General features: G+C 41.2%; 1 protein-coding gene across 1 annotated transcript; it reads left to right on the top strand.

The window, feature by feature from the left end:
• The first annotated feature begins 2,131 nt into the window (after nt 1-2,131).
• Zc3h8 (zinc finger CCCH-type containing 8) lies at nt 2,132-20,502 on the top strand. The gene is made up of 9 exons (XM_052724344.1): nt 2,132-2,320; nt 6,331-6,427; nt 10,517-10,751; nt 13,284-13,417; nt 15,165-15,287; nt 15,646-15,759; nt 16,817-16,924; nt 18,016-18,057; nt 19,969-20,502. The coding sequence occupies exons 1-8, from the start codon at nt 2,244-2,246 to the stop codon at nt 18,046-18,048; spliced, it is 921 nt and encodes a 306-aa protein (XP_052580304.1). The 5' UTR covers nt 2,132-2,243; the 3' UTR covers nt 18,049-18,057; nt 19,969-20,502.
• Nucleotides 20,503-20,548: the final 46 nt, after the last annotated feature.

The following is a 20,548-nucleotide window of genomic DNA, read 5'->3' as shown; positions in this document are numbered from 1 at the left end:
CCCCGTTTGTACCCTGGATTCCCAGGATGGTGAGGAATGCAGCAGCCTTTGTTGATTACATACACCCTCAAGACAGTGTACCTAGCAAATGCTAGAACAAAGTCTTCAAGGGGTCGTTACACCCCACTCATCATGCCAGATACTTCCTCTCATCTTGTAAAATGTCATAAAACTTGCCCTTCCATCCATTTTGAAGCACATAATGCAGAGCTATTGGTCTCACTCACTATTGAGCACCAATCACCATTGCCTGTTTCCAGACTTTTCCATCACCTTAAACAGAAACTGTAACTACTCTTCAGCATCTAGTGTCCCCATTTTACTATAAAGTAGAATATTCTATAAGTACTCAATCTAGATATTTGTCCCCTTGAGATTTGTTTATTTTATTTAGCATACTGGTTTATTTGGGTGTGTGTGAAGGTTTGAGACAGGGTCTCATGTAGCTCAGACTGGCCTCAAACTTTCTAGAGTCAGCTGACCTTCAATGCTCTCTCTCTCTCTCTTTTAGATATATTTATGTGTATGGATTTTTGCTTGAATGTATGTTCTGCGCACCACTGAATGTATGCAAACCCAGTGCCCTCGAAAGTCAGAAAAGGGCATCAGATCCCTCAGAACTCAAGAGTACAGAAGCTTGTAAACTGCCATGTGGTACTGGGAATTGAACCTAGGTCCTCTGGGAGAGCAGCCAGTGATCTTAACCACGGAGCCAATGGGATCAATCTACTGCATACATATGTAAACTTTTATAATCTTTATTTGAGAACACTAACATCTGATGCTTTTGCATGTCAATTTTTATGCCCTCCCCCATTTGACTTCCTTTGTGTCTGATTATCTTTCATTCTTAAAAGTTTTTTGAAACAAGGTCTCTCTACATAACCCTGGCTGTCCTGAAACTCACTAAGACCAGGGCATTTCATTTTTTAAAATCACATTGATTTTATTTATGGCAAGTGTGTGGTGGTGAGATGACAACTTTTTAGGAGTTGGTTCTGTCTTTCAATCTTGTGGGTTCCAGAGATCAAACTCAGGCCATCAGGTAGGCTTGGCAGTAAGTGCCTTTACTCACTGAGCCTTCTTACCAGCCTAAATTCTGGACATTTTTTATACATGAAAAAGTATGTATAGAAATAATGATTGTATGAGTTAGTATTTTCCTCTAAAGAAGGGGTATTATTAGTTTTTACTTCCTTAATTTTCTCTCATAATTTTTAGTAACCATTCAAGTGCAAAAAAAGGGGAGGCAGAATTGTCCTCTGGAAGAGGTCTGACCTAAATTCATTTTCTTCATTTGTCTGTGGAGTGGCCCACACACAATTCATGCTAGGAATCAAATAATCCCTTCAGTTACAGCTGAGTCAGGTTTTCTGTCCTAGCCCAGAACATAGTTTGAGTTTTTCTTTCTATTTACTTCCATTAATTTCCTGTTTTCCAAACATGATCTATTTTCCGACCTTTACAGTTCTCCTTGGGGAACCAATTTAACTCCAGCTTCATCCCTTATCTCGAGACTGAGCTCACCCTCTTTCAAGCTTTCCCAACCAGCTTGGGGCCCCTCCCTCTTCCGAATAGTCTTAACACTTAGTACTTTCTAATGAAATTGCCTGATTGAAACACATTTATGTGTTTACTATTGTAAAGTAACTGTGTAAGTTCCTTTGCGTGCATTTAATTTTATTTACCTGCTAAATGTGCATTTGAAAAGTACCTACAAGAAACACTGTGATTGCAGCCAGGGGGTTTTCACCACCTGAAAGATAAATAAAAAAAGGACTGGAGAGATAGATGGCTCAGGAGTTAAGAGAACTGAACTGCTCTTGCTGAGGATCTACATTCGGTTCCCAGCACTCAGGTCAGGTGGGTCACAATAATGTCATAATCACTGGCCTCCACGGGCACCTGCATTCATGTACACATACACATAAAAATAGTACCTCTTTTTTTTAAAAAGAATCCAGAAGATTATTTTTTTAAATGCTACTAGATTGCTGCACTAAGAGGTATGCAAACCGACAAGGCCACCAGAGAGCTGCGCGTGCGCACTGAAAGCGCCCTAGTGAGGACCGTGCATGCGTAGTACGGGTGGGAGCTGGTGGCCGGGGATTGCGCGGAGTAGCGCGTGCGCGTGCGCGGGGCGGAGCCTGGGGCCCTTGGCACGACTCTAGGTTCCTGGGCTCCGGCTCTGGTGGTTGCTCAGTCGCTGCTCGACGTGGAGAGGGACGGTTTCCGTCTGAGTTATGGATTTTGAAAATCTTTTCTCAAAACCCCCCAATCCGGCCCTCGGCAAAAAACCGGCCGCCGACTCTGAAAAAAGGTGATCCACATGTTTTCGTCCTTTGCAGGGGCAGCGCCCGGGCCCCGCCCCCGAGCCTGGGCGAGCGCGTGGGCCGAGGCCGGAGCGGAGAGGTCACGAGGGGAAGTGGGATGGAAGTCGGAGTGGGGACCGGGGGCGAGGGCAGTGGCCAGGCGGCGGGAGGAGGCTCCGGCCTCTGCAAATCTGCCCCCCCGGGGGCCGGCTACTCCCCTCGCACGTGCGCTTAACCTGTTTCCTGTCACTCCCTCAGCTCAGGCGGCTTTGCCCTGACTCCTGGTTCTTGAGAGTTTGAAGGATACAGAAACACTGCCCTGCCAGTGATCCTGAACCCCAAATCCCAGAATAAAGCAGCAAACAGCATTTCGGCTTAGTATTTCTGTTAAATTGGAAACGCATGTTGTTAATCTTGTGCAGAGTGCAGAATTTCTGTACAGTTACCCATTCACTTTTTCGTCTTTTGAGTTGAAAGTGCCCCCACAACCCATCTTCTCCTAAACCCTTGACCTCTATGTTCCCATCTTGCCTCAGTGGAAACCTAGACACATCCTTCACGAAGGTTTTTTCCATCCTCATTACAGATATATGTCCAGCTGGGCCGGGCCTGGTGGCATACCTTTAATCCCAGCACTTGAGAGGCTGAGGCAGGTGGATCTTGTGAGTCTGAGACCAGTCTGGTCTACATTGCAAGTTCCAAGCCAGCCTCGGCTACACAGTGAAACCCTGTCTCAAGGGGGAAGAGAATGTATGTTCACAGCTCTGTTTCAAATACCTTAGTGGAAACTATTATCCTAATTGGACTACCAATTAGGGTGATCAGAGCTTTACTGTGTGCTCCGTGTGAAATTTAGCCCGCACATCAGCCGTAAGGAGAAAGTGATGTTCTTGTTTTACAGATGAGAATATTGAGGCATAGAGAATGTAAGTCGCCTGTCCAAGATTGTCCAGTGGGAGTGGCAGATCTAGAGGTGCCCGGGTAGTGAGACTTCAGCACATATGATTTCATCACTCAGCTGCTAAAGCAGAATTACTCCTGTAAATTAAGTCCTATAGATACTGCAGAGACGTGGACTCTGATTACTTGCAGGTGGTAACGTTTAAGAACAACAGAAACGAACTGATAATTTTAACATGTTTGCGAATTGAGCAAGTTTTAAAAAATAGCTAATAGTTTGAAAATACATTAGACAAAATACCCGTGTACTAAACTTTGGCTGAAATATGAGAGAGACACTTGGATTTGCCAAAAGATAGTTGAGGAATGGAAGTAAGCTGTCTATTCATATGCCTGCTTTTTACTTTGGCTTTAGGTCTTTTTCAAGATTGTAGATTTCTGTATTTTTCTCTCAGTGTATCTTTTGATTTTTGCCTGTAGATTTTTTTCAGTGCATCGAAACTTTGTTTTAATTTATTTTATGTGTATGGATGTTTTGCCTGCATGTATGTCTCTGCACCACATGTGTGCCTTGCTCTTGGAGGCGAGAAGAGAGCATTGGATCCCATGAAACAGGAGTTATTGATATTTGTTAACCACCACATAGGTCCTCTGGAAGAGCAGCTAGTGCTCTTAACTACTAAGCCATTTCTCCAGCCTGATGAGTGTGTGTGTGAGTGTGTGTGCGTGTGTGTACACACGATCTGGAAAGTGAGTCAATCTTCAGGTTTCTGACTGTTTGCTTATGATGGGAATACTCATACATTTAAAACAATTTTTTTGAGTTCCTGCTACATAAGACACATCATTCTAGGCCATGGTGATAGAATAATAATAAATAATAATAAATGAATAAAATGCAGAAAAATACAAATGTTCATGAATTGTATATTATTGAGGTGGACAACAGGTACATGGTATTTTAGATGATAATGAAATCCATGGAGTAAATGAAAACTGAGGGAGGAGTTAAGTATTTGTGGGATAATGAGGATAGTGTAGATAACAGAAAGAAGACAGTTAAGGAAAAACCTTAATGAGCGTTGACTGTTCGGTTGTTAAGGGCAGGAAGTTGGAGACTAGGATGTTCAAATCAGCTATATACAGGTGATATTAGAAGCCAGGAGATTGAAAGACATCACAGAGAAAGAAAGGTGAGGACTGGCTTTGTTAAGAGTTGCAAAGATGATCCAACCGAGGAGATAAAGAGGTAGCAGCTGGGCATGGTGCCACACCTTATTCCCAGTACTACAGAGGCAGAAGCAGATAGATTGGGCCAGCCTGGTCTACAGAGTGAGATTGGTAGTTTGAATGTAATTTGCCCCCATAAGCTCAGAGAGAGTGGTGCTATTATTAGGAGGTGTGTCTTTGTTGGAGTAGGTGTGGCCTTGTTGGAGGAAAGTGTGTCACTATGGGGGTGGGCTTTGAGGTTTCCTTTGCTCAAGCTACACCCAGTGACATAGTTCACTTTTTGTTGCCTGCGGATCAAGATGTAGAACTCGCAGCTCCTTCTCCAGTACCATGTCTGCCTGCACACCGCCATATCCTGCCGTGATGATAATGGACTAAACCTCTGAAACTGTAAGCCATCCCAATTAAATGTTTTCCTTTATAAGAGTTGTCATGATCATGGAGTCGCTTCACTAAGACGGAGACCCTATCTTTAAAAAAGAAAAAAAAAAAAAAAGAAGTAGCAGCAGCAATAGGGGAAAAAACCAGGCACAGCTTTCGCTGGAGCTGGCTCACTAGCTTATGTGTGGGTCAGGAAATAGGACGGAGAATCATGCTCCCTAATGGAGTGGGGAAGTGGAGAGGCAGTGTGGAGTGACAGGGTGTGGTGTAAGACATACAGTTCCCCAGTCTCTGATATTTTCCATCCCTTCATCTTGGGTTCATTTTAGTTCTGTTGGAGCAGTGGTTCTCAACCTAACGCTGCGACCCTCTAATACAGTTCCTCATGTTGTGCTGACCCCCAACCATAACATTACTTTTGTTGCTACTTCATAACTAATTTTGCTATGAATCATAATGTAAATAAATGATACACAGGATATCTGATATGTGACCCTGTGAAGGGTTCTAGACACACACACACACACACACACATATATACACTCTGGTTGAGAACTGATGTGCTAGAATGTGCTCGGTAATTACCTCACACAATGTCTATGCAGGGTCAATTTCTCATGCCTCAGTCTGAGAAGAGTTTTTCATCTTCATGTTTGGGTATTTGTCTCCAAACTTCCAAAGGCATCCTGCATTGTACCTGACAGATCCTTCTCTTCTACATTCCTCTTTGATAATTCTTCCATATTTTTTCTATTTAGAAAACCCCAAGTCTAACTTAATGTTCCTTGTATATGTACCTGTATTATTTTTCTCCCAAGCAGATAGAAAGCTCTCAGGAGGCAGGGTCAACTTGTCTTTTTCATTGAGGCCACAGCCTAACATGTGGTGAATACTTAATATATGCTGAATGACTGGAATGATGAGTGAGTAGTGATTTATATATATGTTAATTCTTAAGCATTAAGATTATATAATATGGGCTGGAGAGATGGCTCAGCAATTAAGAGCACTAGCTGCTCTTCCAGAGGACCCGGGTTCAATTCCCAGAGCCCACATGGCAGCTCACAACTGTCTGTAACTCCAATTCTAGGGAATCTGACACTCTCACCAATGCACATAAAATAAAGTTAAATAAATGATTATTTTTAAAAAAGATTAATACAAAGTTTCAGTTCTACGGTTGTTTATATACATATTAACATTTACTGGTAGTCATCATCGTTGTTATTTTGAGACAGAGTCTCACTGTATAGCCCTGGCTGGCCTAGAACTTGCTGTATAGACCGTATCGGCCTCGAACTCAGAGATCCACCCACCCACCTCTGCCTCCTGAGTGCTGGGATTAAAGGATTGCACCACCATACCTGGCCTGCATTATTGTTTTTATTAATGTTATTATGGAGTATTTGCAGTAGACGTTGAATTTGGAATTTATCTTAAGACCCAAGCAATGAGTTTTAATGCTGTGCAGTAAACTCTTTTGTGTTCTTTGCTCTTTTTGCTACAGAGTTGATGGTGAGGTCGAGGGTGCTGGAGTTGAAGAAACACAGACAGAGAAAGTAAAATGGAAGGCAAGGCCGGATTGTGAACAAGTTCCCAAGAAAGTAAGGTTCAGCCGGCATGTTGGGCAGACAGCTCTGGAGGGATGTGAGAACATGAGGGGTCCTGTTGGTCTCGTTGTATTCAGCATTTGGGGCCCAGTTACTTAGGTCAAGGAAGCTCAGTATCATCAGTGACTTTCTTGCCTTTTGGCATGAACCCCTTCCACCATCAGATGGAGAATGTGCCTGTGTTGTAACAAGATGGATTTCCCATTTCTGAGATGGATTGTAAACTGTTTTTGAAAAGCTTCTTTGATATCAAATTGGATGGAAAATCTACAGGTCTGACTCACTACTTAACCAGCCTTAGTAATTACTAACTTAAAACCCAGATTAGTGTGTAACAGATACAAAGGTGGCAGCTTGAACAACACAAATGCATTATCCTGTAGTTCTTGGACTGGAATGGAGTCTGAGAACAGGGTGTCGGCAGGGTTGTTCCTTCCTTCCAGGGTGTGTGAGGAAAGATCTGGTCCAGAACCCTCTGATACTTTTTGGTTTTCCATGACTCTAGGAAGCATCCTGACCTCCTCTGCCATGGCCTGATTTCCAAATAGGCCCCATTCTGAAGTACTGAAAATCAAGACTTATACATAAAGAATTTAGAGTCAGGGGAGACTCAGGTTCAGTCCATCACAAAGTCAGTATCTGCTTTCTTTTTTATTTTTTCTTTTGTTTTGAGGAAGGAAGTAAATGTTAACATATTACATAAGAATATATTCATATTGGCAATGTAAGGCACAGATGGGCTTTATAAAAATCCAGGAGAGATGATACAGGTGGCATAGCACCTTCTTCTCCTGGGGAAGGCTCTGAGCTACCACATAAATACTGTCCTTACATGTGTAGCTGCCATGGATAAGAACCGAGGCTGGGGGCTGGAGAGATGGCTCAGTGGTTAAGAGCAGGGACGCTCTTCCAGAGGACCCGGGTTCAATTCCCAGCACCCACATGACAGCTCACAACTGTCTGTAGTTCCAGTTCCAAGGGACCTGAGACCGGTGGCAAAACACCAATGCACATGAAATAAAAATAAATAAATTAAAAAAAAAAAAAAGGACTGAGGCTGATATCCAGAAACTGCAGTTTTATTATTCCCACAGGGGTAGTCACACAGGCCTCACTCCATGCCGACAGTCTGTGTATTGCCTCTCTAGTAGATAGGCAGATAGCATATTGTATCTTAACTAATTTTTAAGAAAGTTACAGGAAAAGATGGACACCCAGGTTATCCCCAAGCAGAGTTCTTTCAGCCCAGGCTTTTCAGTCACTAATACAAATATATGTAGGGCTAGGGCTAACTTAGTAGTGTACCCAGGTAAGCACTGCAGGTCCAGAAAAAGTAATGCTGCCTCCTTCCTCCATGTTATCCCCTGAGATAGCAGTTCTAACTTGTATACTGAGCGCTTCCTTGTTCTTCACTGCTTATGTGGTCAGCCCTAAGGATACAGTTTAAAATTCATAAATCTAGTGTGTGCTCATTCATCTTTATTGCAGCACAGTAGTCCAGCGTTTGAACCTAGGACACCCTATTGTAGGTAGGCACTGGGCTTGCTTTCATTAGCCGTGCCATGCCATTCTTTCACTTTGTGTCACGCACGTGCGCTCTGCATTGTCCTGGGAGAGATGCTTCTGGATCCTCACATGAGCGGCATTGCCCTTGTATCGATACTTCACTGTGTTAGAAAGGGGTTGTACCAGTTTTTATTCCGGCACCATGGGTGAGAGAGACTCTGGCTCAGTCTTGTTCTGTTTGCAGCTGCATTTCCGGAGCATTATTGACTCTTGCCCTGCAGGAATTTTTTGTTTACTCATACTTGTTCTAGTCTTTCTGTCCTCCTTACTGTCGTTGAGATTACCTATTTGTTGTTGTTGTTGTTGTTATTGTTGTTTTCTTGACTTAGTTATTTAGGAGTAGTTTTTGGTCATCATTCTTGTGTGTTAATGTTGCAGATACCTGCTCACTTTAGTTTTCTATCCATCTAGTGATAGTTTTTATAAATGTCACAATTTTAAGGTAGTTGATTTTAAGCATATGTTCTTGTATATTAAGTCCTTTGTGCACTGATGAACATATTTTCTTCTTTTGTTTGTTTGTTTGGTTTGGTTGTTTGTTTGTTTTGGTTTTTTCAAGACAGAGTTTCTCTGTGTAGTTTTGGTGCCTGTCCTGGAACTCACTCTATAGACCAGGCTGGCCTCGAACTCACAGAGATCCGCCTGGCTCTGCCTCCTGAGTGCTGGGATTAAAGGCGTGCACCACCACCGCCCGGCTGAACATATTTTCTTACATTACCTTCTAAAGCTTTACTTTTCACATTGAAATTTATAATCACTATGGGGTACAGGCAGCCCATTTCTTTATTTTGTTATTATCATTACCTAATTGTCCCAGGACCATTCATTTATCAGTAAGGGCTTTCTTGTCCCTGTGGTTTTACATTGTCACTTTTGTTAAAATCTTTTCAAGTGTCTGTACTTGTCCTCTGAATTATCTGTTCCTTCCCCAGTACTTAGAGTTAATTAGTACAGTTTTAAAATGATTTGCTGTTATATAAGCAAGTCCTGGCACTTTTGTATTTTTTTTCCTTTTTGAAGTGTCTTGACTATCTTTTTTGTTATTTGTTTGTTTGTTTTTCAAGACAGGGTTTCTCTGTATAGTCCTGGCTGTCCTTGAACTCCCTCTGTAGACCAGGCTGGCCTCAGATTCAGAGATCTAATCTGCCTGCCTCTACTCAAATTCTGGGACTGAAGGTGTACACCAAACCACACCTGGCTTGTCTTGGCTATTCTTAGACATAGGCCTACCTATATAAAATTAGAATCAGTTTGTTAGGTACCACAGAAAGTCTTGGTAGAATTTTCATTGGTTATTTAGAGGGGAATTGGAATCTTTAGAATATTGTACAGTCTTTGTCTAGAATTTTTCTAAGCATTTTGTGTGTGTGTATGTGTGTGTGTGTGACACACACACATATGTGAATACATGTAGAGGCCAGAGGCTGATGTTGGATGTCTTCTTCAGTTGTTCTCTCTTCTTGAGATGGGTCTCTTTCTGAACCTTGAGTTCATTGATGCAGTTGGGTTGACTGTCCAGTAAACTCCAGGGATCTGTCTCCATTCACCTAGAGCTGCCTTCTAGAGTTACATATGAGGCCACCAGACCAGCTTTTACATGGGTGCTAGGGGTCTGAACTTGCGTTCTCATGCCTGCATAGCAGGAACTTTACTGACCTAGGCATCTCCCTAGTCCTCCTTGTGGTGGTGGTTTGGCTCACTGTGCATGCACCTGATGCTGGTGCCCTTCAAGGCTGGAAGCTGGAGTTACAGGTGTAAGAGCTGGACATGGTGCTGGGAACCAACTTGGGTCCTCTGGAAGAGTGCTATGTGCTCCTAACCAATGAGCCATTTCTACAGCCCTTTTTTTTTTTTTTTTTTTTTTTTGGTTTTTCGAGACAGGGTTTCTCTGTGTAGCTTTGCGCCTTTCCTGGTACTCGCTTTGGAGACCAGGCTGGCCTCGAACTCACAGAGATCCGCCTGGCTCTGCCTCCCGAGTGCTGGGATTAAAGGCGTGCGCCACCACCGCCCGGCCTTCTACAGCCCATTTTTAACTCCACAAAAATTTCAGGTGTTTAAAAGAGTGTAGAGAATGCTATACGAAACCTATGTACCCATCATAGAAATATAACAATAGTTAATTAGTGGCCAGTATTGCAATATATATTATATATATAGCTTACTTTGAATCTTAAGTTCTGAAAATTTCAGTTTTTGTTGTGTGATATTTTGATTGCAGTCTGGTGCTCCCTAGACTAACAGTAAAGTTTGTTTGAATCAGAGGGCAGAGCTACCACTAGCTGAGCAAATTAACCATAGAGGTTTTGGAGGACTGAGGACAGATAGACACAGGAAGCAGTAGGGCAGACTTTAGAGGGGGTCTTGGCCCTTTTGGATAGAGGAGTAAGAGACAAGAGGTCACTGATAGCTTTGCTGCTACTTCTCTGATTATTCAGGTTCTTACCCCATGTCTGACTCCAGAGTTTTTATTGATAAAGAATAATTAGGTAAATGCATCATCTTTTCGTCTTTACTTAGTTTAAGCACCTCAGAAACCTTACAACGTCACCAAAGAGTTTGCTGCGTAGAAAATCAAGAAGTAAAGACTATGACCCATACAGTGATGATGAGACCTACAGTCAGGAATCAGAAGATAATTTTGACAAAGAGCTTCAACAGTACATACAAGCCAAAGAAATGGCAAACGCTGCTCAACCCTCACTACTTCCTGAAGAGTCTGTGGAAAAAGAGGGAGCAGCAGGCACCCAGCAGAGTAAGCGCTGAACTTTTTTTTATCACTTAGAGTTCCTGTGCAGAAGTTGTCATGGTTGTCTGTGTTTGGACAAGTGTCTTTTCACTTGACCTTTATCTCGTGAAGAGAAGGTAACTTTTATTGCTCTTTAGCCAGATATGAGCTTGTTAGATGTAAGACGTAACCTGAGACTTGGTTGCTTGATATGTAAGCTCTCAGTTTGTAGATGACACTGGCATGGGGTTATCAAAGGCTCTGTCTATATCAGGAGAAGTCGGAATCCTGGCTTCTGCATGTATGAAGGTTAGGCTATACCTGCTTGTCTGACCCTTGTTTAAAGAACTGACTGACTGGATGATTGTGTATGTCTGTGTCCATGTATTTTTAAGTGCTGGGGATTGATCACCAGGACTCATGCCTATTATGGGGACATTCTACTACAGAACCATATCCCCAGCATAGACATGTGTTTTCTTTTTAAAGTTTTTCATTTTTATTTTTAAAATTGAAATGTATTATTTTAAATGACTAAAATGGGATTTGGCCATAGATATGAGGGCAAATGACAATTTGTAAATGAATTTTTTTTTCTTTTTTTGAGACAGGGTTTCTCTGTGTAGCCCTGGCTATTGGCTGTCCTTGAACTTGCTCTGTAAGATCAGGCTAGGTTCAAACTCAGAGATCTTCCTGCCTCTGCCTCCCAAGTACTGGGATCAAAGGCGTGTGCCACCACTGCCCAGCATAATTGAAATTCTTAATGCTTTCCATTTTCTCTGTTTTCTTCCAAGTGTTCCTTCTATTCAAGACACATCTGTGGGTAAATTTTGTGTATATGGAATGTTTTCTTTTTTGGCGCCTGTGTGTGTGTGTGTGTGTTGTACGCGCGCGCGCGCATACGTGCCTGTGTGTGTGTGTCTGTGTGTGTGTGTGTGTGTGTCTGTGTGTGTGTGTCTGTGTGTGTATGTATGTGTGTGTGCGTGTGTGTATGTGTGCATGTGTGTATGTGTGTGTGCGCGTGTGCATGCGTGTACGTGTGTGTGTGTGTAAAAAGTTTTGAGATGGAATCTCATGTAGCCCAAGTAGTCTGAAACTGAAAGACCCTAGCCCTTCAGGCTTACACCCCCAAGCCTCAGGAAGAGAGAAACTTCAAGCACTAGGAAATGAGAAACTAAAAATCTAGTTCCAAGGGCCACCCGACTCAGCCACTACTCAATCACCCCTGTAACAATATAACATTGTAAAAAGATTTCTGTTAAGAGATGTGCTCAACTGTGACTGGGATAGTTGCAGGTGTTCCAGGAAGGACCACCATGACCTGTACGTAAACTCCACTCCCGCCCTGATACCCCCCTTGAGGTTTCAGGAAGAATGTGCACACTGATGTAACTGTACTCCCTCTGTGATCACTCTGTGATCAGACCATGATCTTGTGAAACAAAATTGTATGGGAATTGTAATCTTGTGGGTTTTGTGGGTTATTCCTTTAAAAGCCCTTATGGGGCTGCAGTAAGATGCGACTCTTGCTCTTGGGAGCAGAGGAGCCCTTCTATATAGAAGCTTAATAAATTCCTCATACTGTTGCATCAACTGGACTGGAGTCTGGGTTCTTGGGGCGCCCACTTGAGACCCTAAACTTTGGGGTCCAACAAAACTTGCTATGTAGCTGCAGATAGCCTTGAACTCCTGATCCTCCAATCCCAGTGACCTCAGTGCTGGGCTTACAGTTGTCCTCGTTTGCTGTATATCACTATGATAAAACACTGACAGCACCTTGAGGAGGAAAGGGTTTATTTCATGTTATACTTCAGGTAACAAACAGTTCGTTACTGAAAGAAGCCACAGCAGGGACCTAGAGGCAGGAAATGAAGCAGAGGCTGTGGAGGAGTGCTGTTTACTGCCTTATTCCCCATGGCTTGCTCAGCCCACTTTCTTATACCATCCAGGTCCACCTGTCCAGGGTGGCACCACCCACAGTGAGCTGGGCCCTCCCACATCAGTTATTAATCAAGAACATGTCCTATAGACTTGTCTGCAGGCCATCGGATGGAGTCATCATTAGAGGTGTTTCTTCCCAGATAATTCTAGCTTGTGAAAAGTTGACAGAAAACTAGCCAGCACACAAGTATGTACCGCCATCCTCAGCTTTATGACATTTTCAAGGGAAAATCTGTAATATATGAGATCATTCTAGACCTCTAGTTTTTTTCTACAGATGCTGGAGCAGTTCTGATTAGATCAGTCAATTGCTGATGTCTTCAAAATGTTCTGCCTATGGTGTGCAAGATTGAATTAATTATCTTGCTTCCCCCTCCCATCCAGCACTTCTTTTTGGAAATAATGTATTTGAAGTTAGGACGTTAGAATTCTCTTAGGATGTTGGCTTTGTAATAGTAAAGCTTCTAGAAAGTCAGGTCACTATCCTACCTATTTTCCTTCCTACAAACTTCTACTGAGGTGTAGAGTTTCTCTGAATTATTGCAAAATATATTTCTGAAGGTTAAACTGATGTCTTACCTTTATGCTATTTTAAAAAATGCACTTCCTTATTTTTAGCTGCCAAACAAAAAAATAAAAAATCTAAAGCTGGTCACAAGAAAGTTAAACAGAAGAAAATGAAGCGAAAGTGGCCTGGCACTGGAAACAAAGGGTCAAGTGTCTTGTTGAAGAACAGTGGCCCCCAAGAAAAGGTACGAGAGTTGTGTGTGGAGGAGGATGTCTACATGCTTCTGGGTTTTTCACTTTTTATTTTTCACTTCAGTTTCAAGAGGTATTCAGTGATGTGGGGAGGCAGAGCATTCCACAAATCAGGTTATATGGAGACCTCTGTCTGCTGTTGGCTCTGTCGTCTTCTTCTTAACCACTGCTCCCTTCCCTCAGCAATGGCTGCCAGCACCCGCTTTAGCCTCAGTGATTTCCCTGTTGGTCCAGAATACAGGTGCTCCAGCCCTTTGGTCTCTGAGTGTTGAACCATCACTAACTGTAGAAAACGGGGAGGCAGAAGGAAATAGCCTTGGAGACAATTGAAAGGCCATGGAGTCCTGCACGGTTGACATACTGCAGTCCCTCAGCCTTCGGATTGAATCCTTCTGGAAATTAAAAACAGCTATTTCTGAGCATCTTCCAGTCCTGCTCCTGGCACTTTGATTTTGCTTTGTAAATGTTCTTCCTTGATATATGCATATGTACTCAGCATAGGATAATAGATGACTTCTCCAGACCCTGCTCTTCTGAAGATGTTTAAACTGAGCAGCAAGCTTTTTATTCAGCTTAGTCACAGGGTCAAGAGTTTGGGGAGTTAAAATATTAGAAATACCATGTATTTATTAGCTAAGCATGGTTGTAGATGCCTTGTTGGCCCAACTGCTTAGGAGTGCTAGCAGGAGTTCAAGACTGTCCTGGGTAACAAACAGTGAAATCCCATATCAAAAAAAGGGAGGGGGATACCAAATATTAAAGATTGAAGTAAACTTATGTAAAAGCTGAATCTTTTTCCATATTTTGCAAATGGAATCTGAACTCACAGTTCAGATCAGGGCCAGTCCAGGGCTGAACACAATGTCTTCTGTGTCTTGACATTGACTCGGGTGATTCTTCACCCAGAGCGGACAGCCCTTCTACATGAATGAGCAAATTCTAAACATGTTAGACTCTCATAGCACAATTATCTAAAACCAAAGATTTGAACTGCGATACAGATATGATTTTTATGATCTTAATAAATCAATAGCGATATTTTTGCAAAGCAGGTCACTTAGGACACGGGTTAGCTCCATACTTACACACATCATGTTCCTAAAACTGTATATACTACTTAGGCTTACAGAAGCAATAAGCTCTGTCACAAGTTAACACATTAAAAATAGTTTTTGTTTCTAAAGAGCTAAAATAGATTTTAAGGTTCTCGTTTCTTTTTTAAATATTAAGCTGTAAAACTATCATTGGAGCTGGAGATTTTTCACTGCTTCTTGCTAATCATGAGTCACAGCTTTATTTCCATAATCCTAAAGCTTTCTGTTTTAGACTTCTTTTTATTACAAATAATATACTTAGCTTTTTTAGTTTTTTTCCCACTCATTTTTATAAAATAAGGACAAAGTACAATAAGATATTTAATTTTCACAAATACTGCTACTCAGTGGTTGAATGGCTCTGCCTCCCGAGTGCTGGGATTAAAGGCATGCGCTACCACTGCCCGACTAGTAGAGACAATTTTTTGAGCCAGGATATGGCTGTATAACCCAGGCTGGCCTTGAACTTGTAACCCTGCTTCAGCCTTGGAATGCTGAGATGACACATTGTGTCACCATGCCCAGCTAGAAGAGACACATTCTAATGTCTTAAAAGTAGTTTAAAACAATTTTGTAAAACAGAATGAAATACTTAATTTTATTTTTCTCCTAGTCGTTTATTTATTTATTTATTTTTATATTAAAGGCTGATGAACCTGAAAATAAGCAGCCACGTGTGAGGATGAGTCAAGGCTTTATCAATCAGCACACAGTGGAACGTAAGGGGAAGCAAGTTTGCAAATACTTTCTTGAAAGGAAATGTATTAAGGTATGAGAGTGTGTGAGTGGAAATACACTACAGTGTGTCTATGGCAGAAGTCTGTGGGAACTGCTGTCTGTTTGAGTCTTAAAAACACCTGTGAAGTTGTAAAAACTCTGTGTTCTTCAAAAGCATGTAATTAGAAAATTAGTGATGTGTCACTTTATGTTTTTAAAGGTAATTTATTAAACATGCTTTCATTAAAAATGTTTCAGAACTTTTAAAAGTTCAGTGAGCTAAGTCATGCGCTTGGACACTAGCCCGTTAGGATTCTTTCTGGGCTCAGCTTGCTCACTTGAAGTTCAGTAAGAGTTACGTTGCAGAGGTCTAACCATGAGACATAACTTGTGCTCATTCTTACACCCAGGGAGACCAGTGTAAGTTTGATCATGATGCAGAGATAGAGAAGAAAAAGGAGATGTGTAAGTACTATGTACAAGGGTATTGCAACAAAGGCGAGAACTGCCTGTATTTACATAATATCCTTTCCCGCAAGGTTCCCTCCCTCTCCGTGTAACACGAACATTTAAAGATGGAGACTTTTTAGTAAACCACAGCTGTTGCTATAACCAAGTGTTCTAAGCCCAAGTTGATATCAAAGTGATTTCATTGTATACACTTTTATATAAGACAGAAAGGGACCCTTCAGAAAATCTCCTAAATGTAGGTCCCTTCTGCTCAGCTTGGGTGGTGGAAGGTTCATGAGACCTAGTCATGAACTAGGTCTTTTGCTTTTGAAACTGATGAGCACTCATTTTATAAACTGATATCCTAAAGTCCAACTCTGAAAGCTCTTTTAGTAGAGACAATTTTTTTTTCCCCGAGGCAGGGTTTCTCCATGTAGTTTTGGTTTTGGTACCTGTCCTGGATCTCACTCTATAGAAACTGACATCTCCTGGATGTCTCCTGGATGACATCTCAGATGTCAGTTTCTCTTGTGATCGTGTTTAATTGAGTCTGTATTCATATAGAGAAAGAGATATTTATGAAGGTTCCCTTAACTTGAAAGGTAGCCTTAGCTCTAATGGCACAGATTCAGACTTGTTAAAACAAACAAACAAACATAAAAAAGCACTTAGGGTAATAGCACCATTGGTCACACAGAAGTTGTTTCTTTATAGGCATACACCATAGAAGAGTCAGATTCTGACGGAACTTTCTAGATGATAATAATGTTAATATAAATTGATTCTACTTTAATAAACCTACTACATAAAAGATCCAGAGTTGTAGAACATACTGACTGTTGTCATTGCCTTTAACTTACCCCACCCTCAAAGAACATTACCTGTCTCTCAAGGTAATTAAACACATTTCTTTCATCTGTGAATGAAACTTACCTGTGGCTCATTATGAGAATGTATATGAGGGAGAAAAAGTTGTCTTCCTAAAATGAAGCCTTTTATTTTCATATTTTAAATAGAAAACTCAGTGATTTTATTGATAGGAAAGATTTTAGAGGGAAAATAGTTATTAAATTAATAGTGAATTTTTTCAGTTGGATTCAAATGATTCTTTTCCTTAACACTGTGCTACATGAATATCCTTGCAAGTTTTATCACACAGGAACAAAATGTTACCAGGGCGATCACTGTAATTTTTCTCATGCCCCGCTGACCGCGGAAACACAAGAACTGTTGGCTAGAGTAAGTATGGTGATAATCTTGTTTTTCTTTTTAAAAAGAATGTGTTTGAACTAAGGATGACATTTGAAAAGAGAGAGAGCTTCATGGGTTAGTATATGATAATCTAAGTTTGCTTAAGTTTGGAAAATTATTTTTATCTTATCATTGTCACTGAAACGAAGATTAATATTCATTGATAGTATGAATTAAAATGTTCTTAAACTCAATATAATTAGCAATTTACAATTTTTATGTACTTACTGTGTGTGTGTGCAGACTGTGGCAGTCGGAAAAAACTCTCTTCATCATGTGGGTCCCTAGGCTCCAACTCGTGTGGTTGAGCTTGGTAGCAACTGCTTTTACTCACTGAGCTGTCTCTTTGTCCTAGTTAGCAACTTTTTTGTTTTGTTTTTCGAGACTGAGTTTCTCTGTGTAGCTTTGGAGCCTGTCCTGGAACTCACTTTGTAGACCAGGCTGGCCTTGAACTCACAGAGATCCACCTGCTTCTGCCTTCCAAGTGCTGGGATTAAAGGTGTGCGCCATCACCGCCCGGCCTGTTAGCAACTTCTAATAGCTGTTTTAGATCAATACAAGCAAAGGAAATAGGCATAGTATAGTCCTCTTGTTAGAAACTCAGAAGAAAATTGAGAGTCATTGCTGACAAACATTTTAGTTACATCAAAAACTGGTCAGGTAGTTTGTCTTCAGATATTCTTAGTCTATGAGGAAAGGTTATTGTGAAGTTAGTCATTGACATTCTTTTCCCATAGATTAGTTGAGGATAGTCTCTCCAAAATTAAATTTAAATAAATTTGAAAATTTAAAAATCCTCCTAAAACCACCTGTGGCAAAAGCTCCTTGGGCATAGGCAGATATGAGAAAGTCAGAAGTGCTTATTGGTAGACACATCTATGTCTAAAATCGGGAAGGTTTCTGTGGAACTAGAAATCATACCAAACACTTATTTTTGTGCAATTAATTTTTTATTTCTTTCTATAGTACCACATGCTCTTAGGTTGAATGTTATTAGAACCATTTGAGAAGTATAAGATTGGACAGTGTACCTAGTAGGTATTAGTGAATAAAAAATCATATTTTCTCTTTTGTATTAGGTTTTGGATACTGAAAAGAAGTCATGTAAATAGATTAAAAAGGTAAAAGTGACTCTGCTAATTTTCTTTCTTATTCTTTGAATCAGCTCTTGAAATTGGGATAACAGCCTTAAATTCTCCTCTTGAGTTCTGTCTGTCTGTGTCTGATTTTTGAGATAGGGTCTCTCCATTTAGCCCTGGCTGTCCTAGAACTTGCTGGCCTCAAACTCACAGAGATCCACCTGCCTCTCTGCCTTCTGAGTGCCAGGGTTAAAGATGTGGGCTATTACACGTGGCCCTATATAACATTTTGTTCTATGTCTGTGTAATGATTAGGTATCATTGACAGGGATTTAGACTATTTTCAGTTTTTTGAATACACATTGTTAATATAACTATGAATATCTCTTGCTATAAATTTGCAGCAGTTACTCAGGGTCTATACACCAAAGAGTAGAATTAATGGATTGGTTTAAAGTAACACAATTTTCTAAAGTTTTTTATAATAGTTTACACTCCTATAAGCTGTAGAATTTCTCTTCCACACTTATTAATATTTTGTATTTTAATTTTCTCCTAATTTAGTGGATGTAAAAATGGTGTCCCATAGCATATTTCCTTGGCCTACAGTATCTTTGGCCTACTGGCCCAAGGTTTCTGTTTGTCCTTCTGCATCGCTTTTATATGTTTGGTCCTCATCGTCCTTTGTGAAGAGTGTCAGGTTGTTTCCATTTTGTAGGCTTTTGTTTTGGTTTTGGTTTTCCAAGGCAGGGTTTCTCTGTGTAACAGCCTTTTTTGTCCTGGAAGTAGCTCTGTAGACCAGGCTGGCCTCGAACTTACAGAGATCCACCTGCTTATGCCTCCAGCGTGCTGGGATTAAAGACGTGCACCACAAAGCCCAGCTCTTTTTGAGGTAGGGTCTTGCCATGTGTTATTCCTTTTTGATGTTTTGGTTATTCAGGGTCTTTTAGATTTAGATTCTATATATGAATTTTTAAGAAACTCTTTCACTGGGTGGTGATGACTCACGCCTTTAATCTCAGCACTAGAGAGGCAGAGACAGGCAGATCTCTGAGTTCGAGGCCAGCCTGGTCTACAGAGTGAGTTCCAGGACAGCGGGGGCTACAAAGAGGAAACCCTGTCTCAAAAAACCAAAAAAGAAATTTCTTTCTTCCTCCCCACCCCCCTTTTTAAAAAATATCCAATTGTAACTTGATTGTGTTGAACATGAGGATTGCTTTGGGTAATAGTAACAACTGAACAGTATTGTCTTCATATTTGTGAGCTATTTGCTGTTGTTTTTAATGGGTGTGAGTGTTTTGTTTGAATGTGTGTCTGTGTACCACACTCATGCCTGGTGCCCACAGAGGTCAGAAGAGGATGTTGGATCCTCTGGAACTGGAGTTACATGTGGTTGTGAGCTGCCTTGTGGGTGGTGGGAATCAAACCTGGGTCCTCTGTCAAGAACAAGTGTTCACCACTGAGCCAATCCTCCAGCCTCCACATTGTGAAATTTTTGATGTAATCATTAATGAGTTCTTACATCTCTATTTAATTCTATTGTTTGTAATATAGGGTTTTTTTAATTATTATTTTTTTTTTTTTATGGTTGAGACAGGGTCTTTCTTTGTAGTCCTGGCTGTCCTAGAGCTTGCTGTCCAGACTGGTCTAGAACTCAGAGATCCCCATGCCTCTCCCTCCTGAGGGCTGGGATTAGAAGTTCAATATTGCTTTTTTTTTATGTGATTCTGTTTTTTCTTTTTCCATGTTTTCTGGATTTTGGTTCAGTTCTAGCCTTAGATTTTGGATTAAATTCAGGGTGTTCCTTCCATTTTCCCCAAGAAGAATATCTAACTCATTTTGGATTTTATATTTTCTTTTGCTGCATGGATGGTTGTTTGGGGGAGGTGGGTAAGTTGGGCAGTGATTAAGTTGGTAATTTTCACAAGCTGATGTGTTTATTCTCTTGTGCAGCTGGACTAGAGGACAAAGCTATTCCTGTTCAGGACTTCTGAAGCCTGGGATTCGGAATAGTTCGCGAAGGTTCCTCAGCAAACACACCTTCCTGTGTGGTTGTGATCATGTGCCGACCCCAGATCTCGTGCTCGAGTGAAGGGGGTTCTGCACTGGGAAGCTCAGCCTTGGGATGGAGAGGAGCATGTGCATGCTGGCTGGTGGTGAATGCCGCGCTGTGCTAGGTTGCAGAAGTCTCTTCCAATCGAGATTTCCCAGTACAGTTTTGTACAAGATCAAAGGAGGCAGGGAGAGGTTAAGTGAGGATGGGAGGAGTACAGGAAGGGTGGTGAAGAACTGCCAGGGACGGGGTGACAAAGAGGTTACATCTCTACGTGTCATTAAATACTTGCACAAAGTTTTTAACAATAATTCATTCAAAGTTCCACTTCATGGTTTAACATAGAATGTGGTACTGTGGTCTTTTTAAACAATTTTCTGCTGGATGTTTGTTTCTAATTATTCCTGTTTTAAATAAAGTGGGTAATACCTCTTGCTAATGTGTTTTCAGACTTGATGCTCTCAGCCTCTGTGCTGTTAA

Source organism: Peromyscus californicus, unplaced genomic scaffold, assembly GCF_007827085.1.
Source record: "Peromyscus californicus insignis strain IS unplaced genomic scaffold, ASM782708v3 Scaffold_7__1_contigs__length_154581171, whole genome shotgun sequence".
Classification (NCBI taxonomy): domain Eukaryota; kingdom Metazoa; phylum Chordata; class Mammalia; order Rodentia; family Cricetidae; genus Peromyscus; species Peromyscus californicus.
This window is presented reverse-complemented; position numbering and strand designations above follow the sequence as displayed.

What these genes read in the sequence shown, in the direction of transcription:
- Zc3h8 (XM_052724344.1), top strand. Translation starts at nt 2,244, where the DNA reads ATGGATTTTGAAAATCTTTTCTCAAAACCCCCCAATCCGGCCCTCGGC. An exon ending in ACAGTGGCCCCCAAGAAAAG is followed by an intron (nt 13,418 to 15,164) that starts GTACGAGAGTTG and finishes TTTATATTAAAG; the next exon opens with GCTGATGAACCTGAAAATAA. An exon ending in TTGAAAGGAAATGTATTAAG is followed by an intron (nt 15,288 to 15,645) that starts GTATGAGAGTGT and finishes TCTTACACCCAG; the next exon opens with GGAGACCAGTGTAAGTTTGA.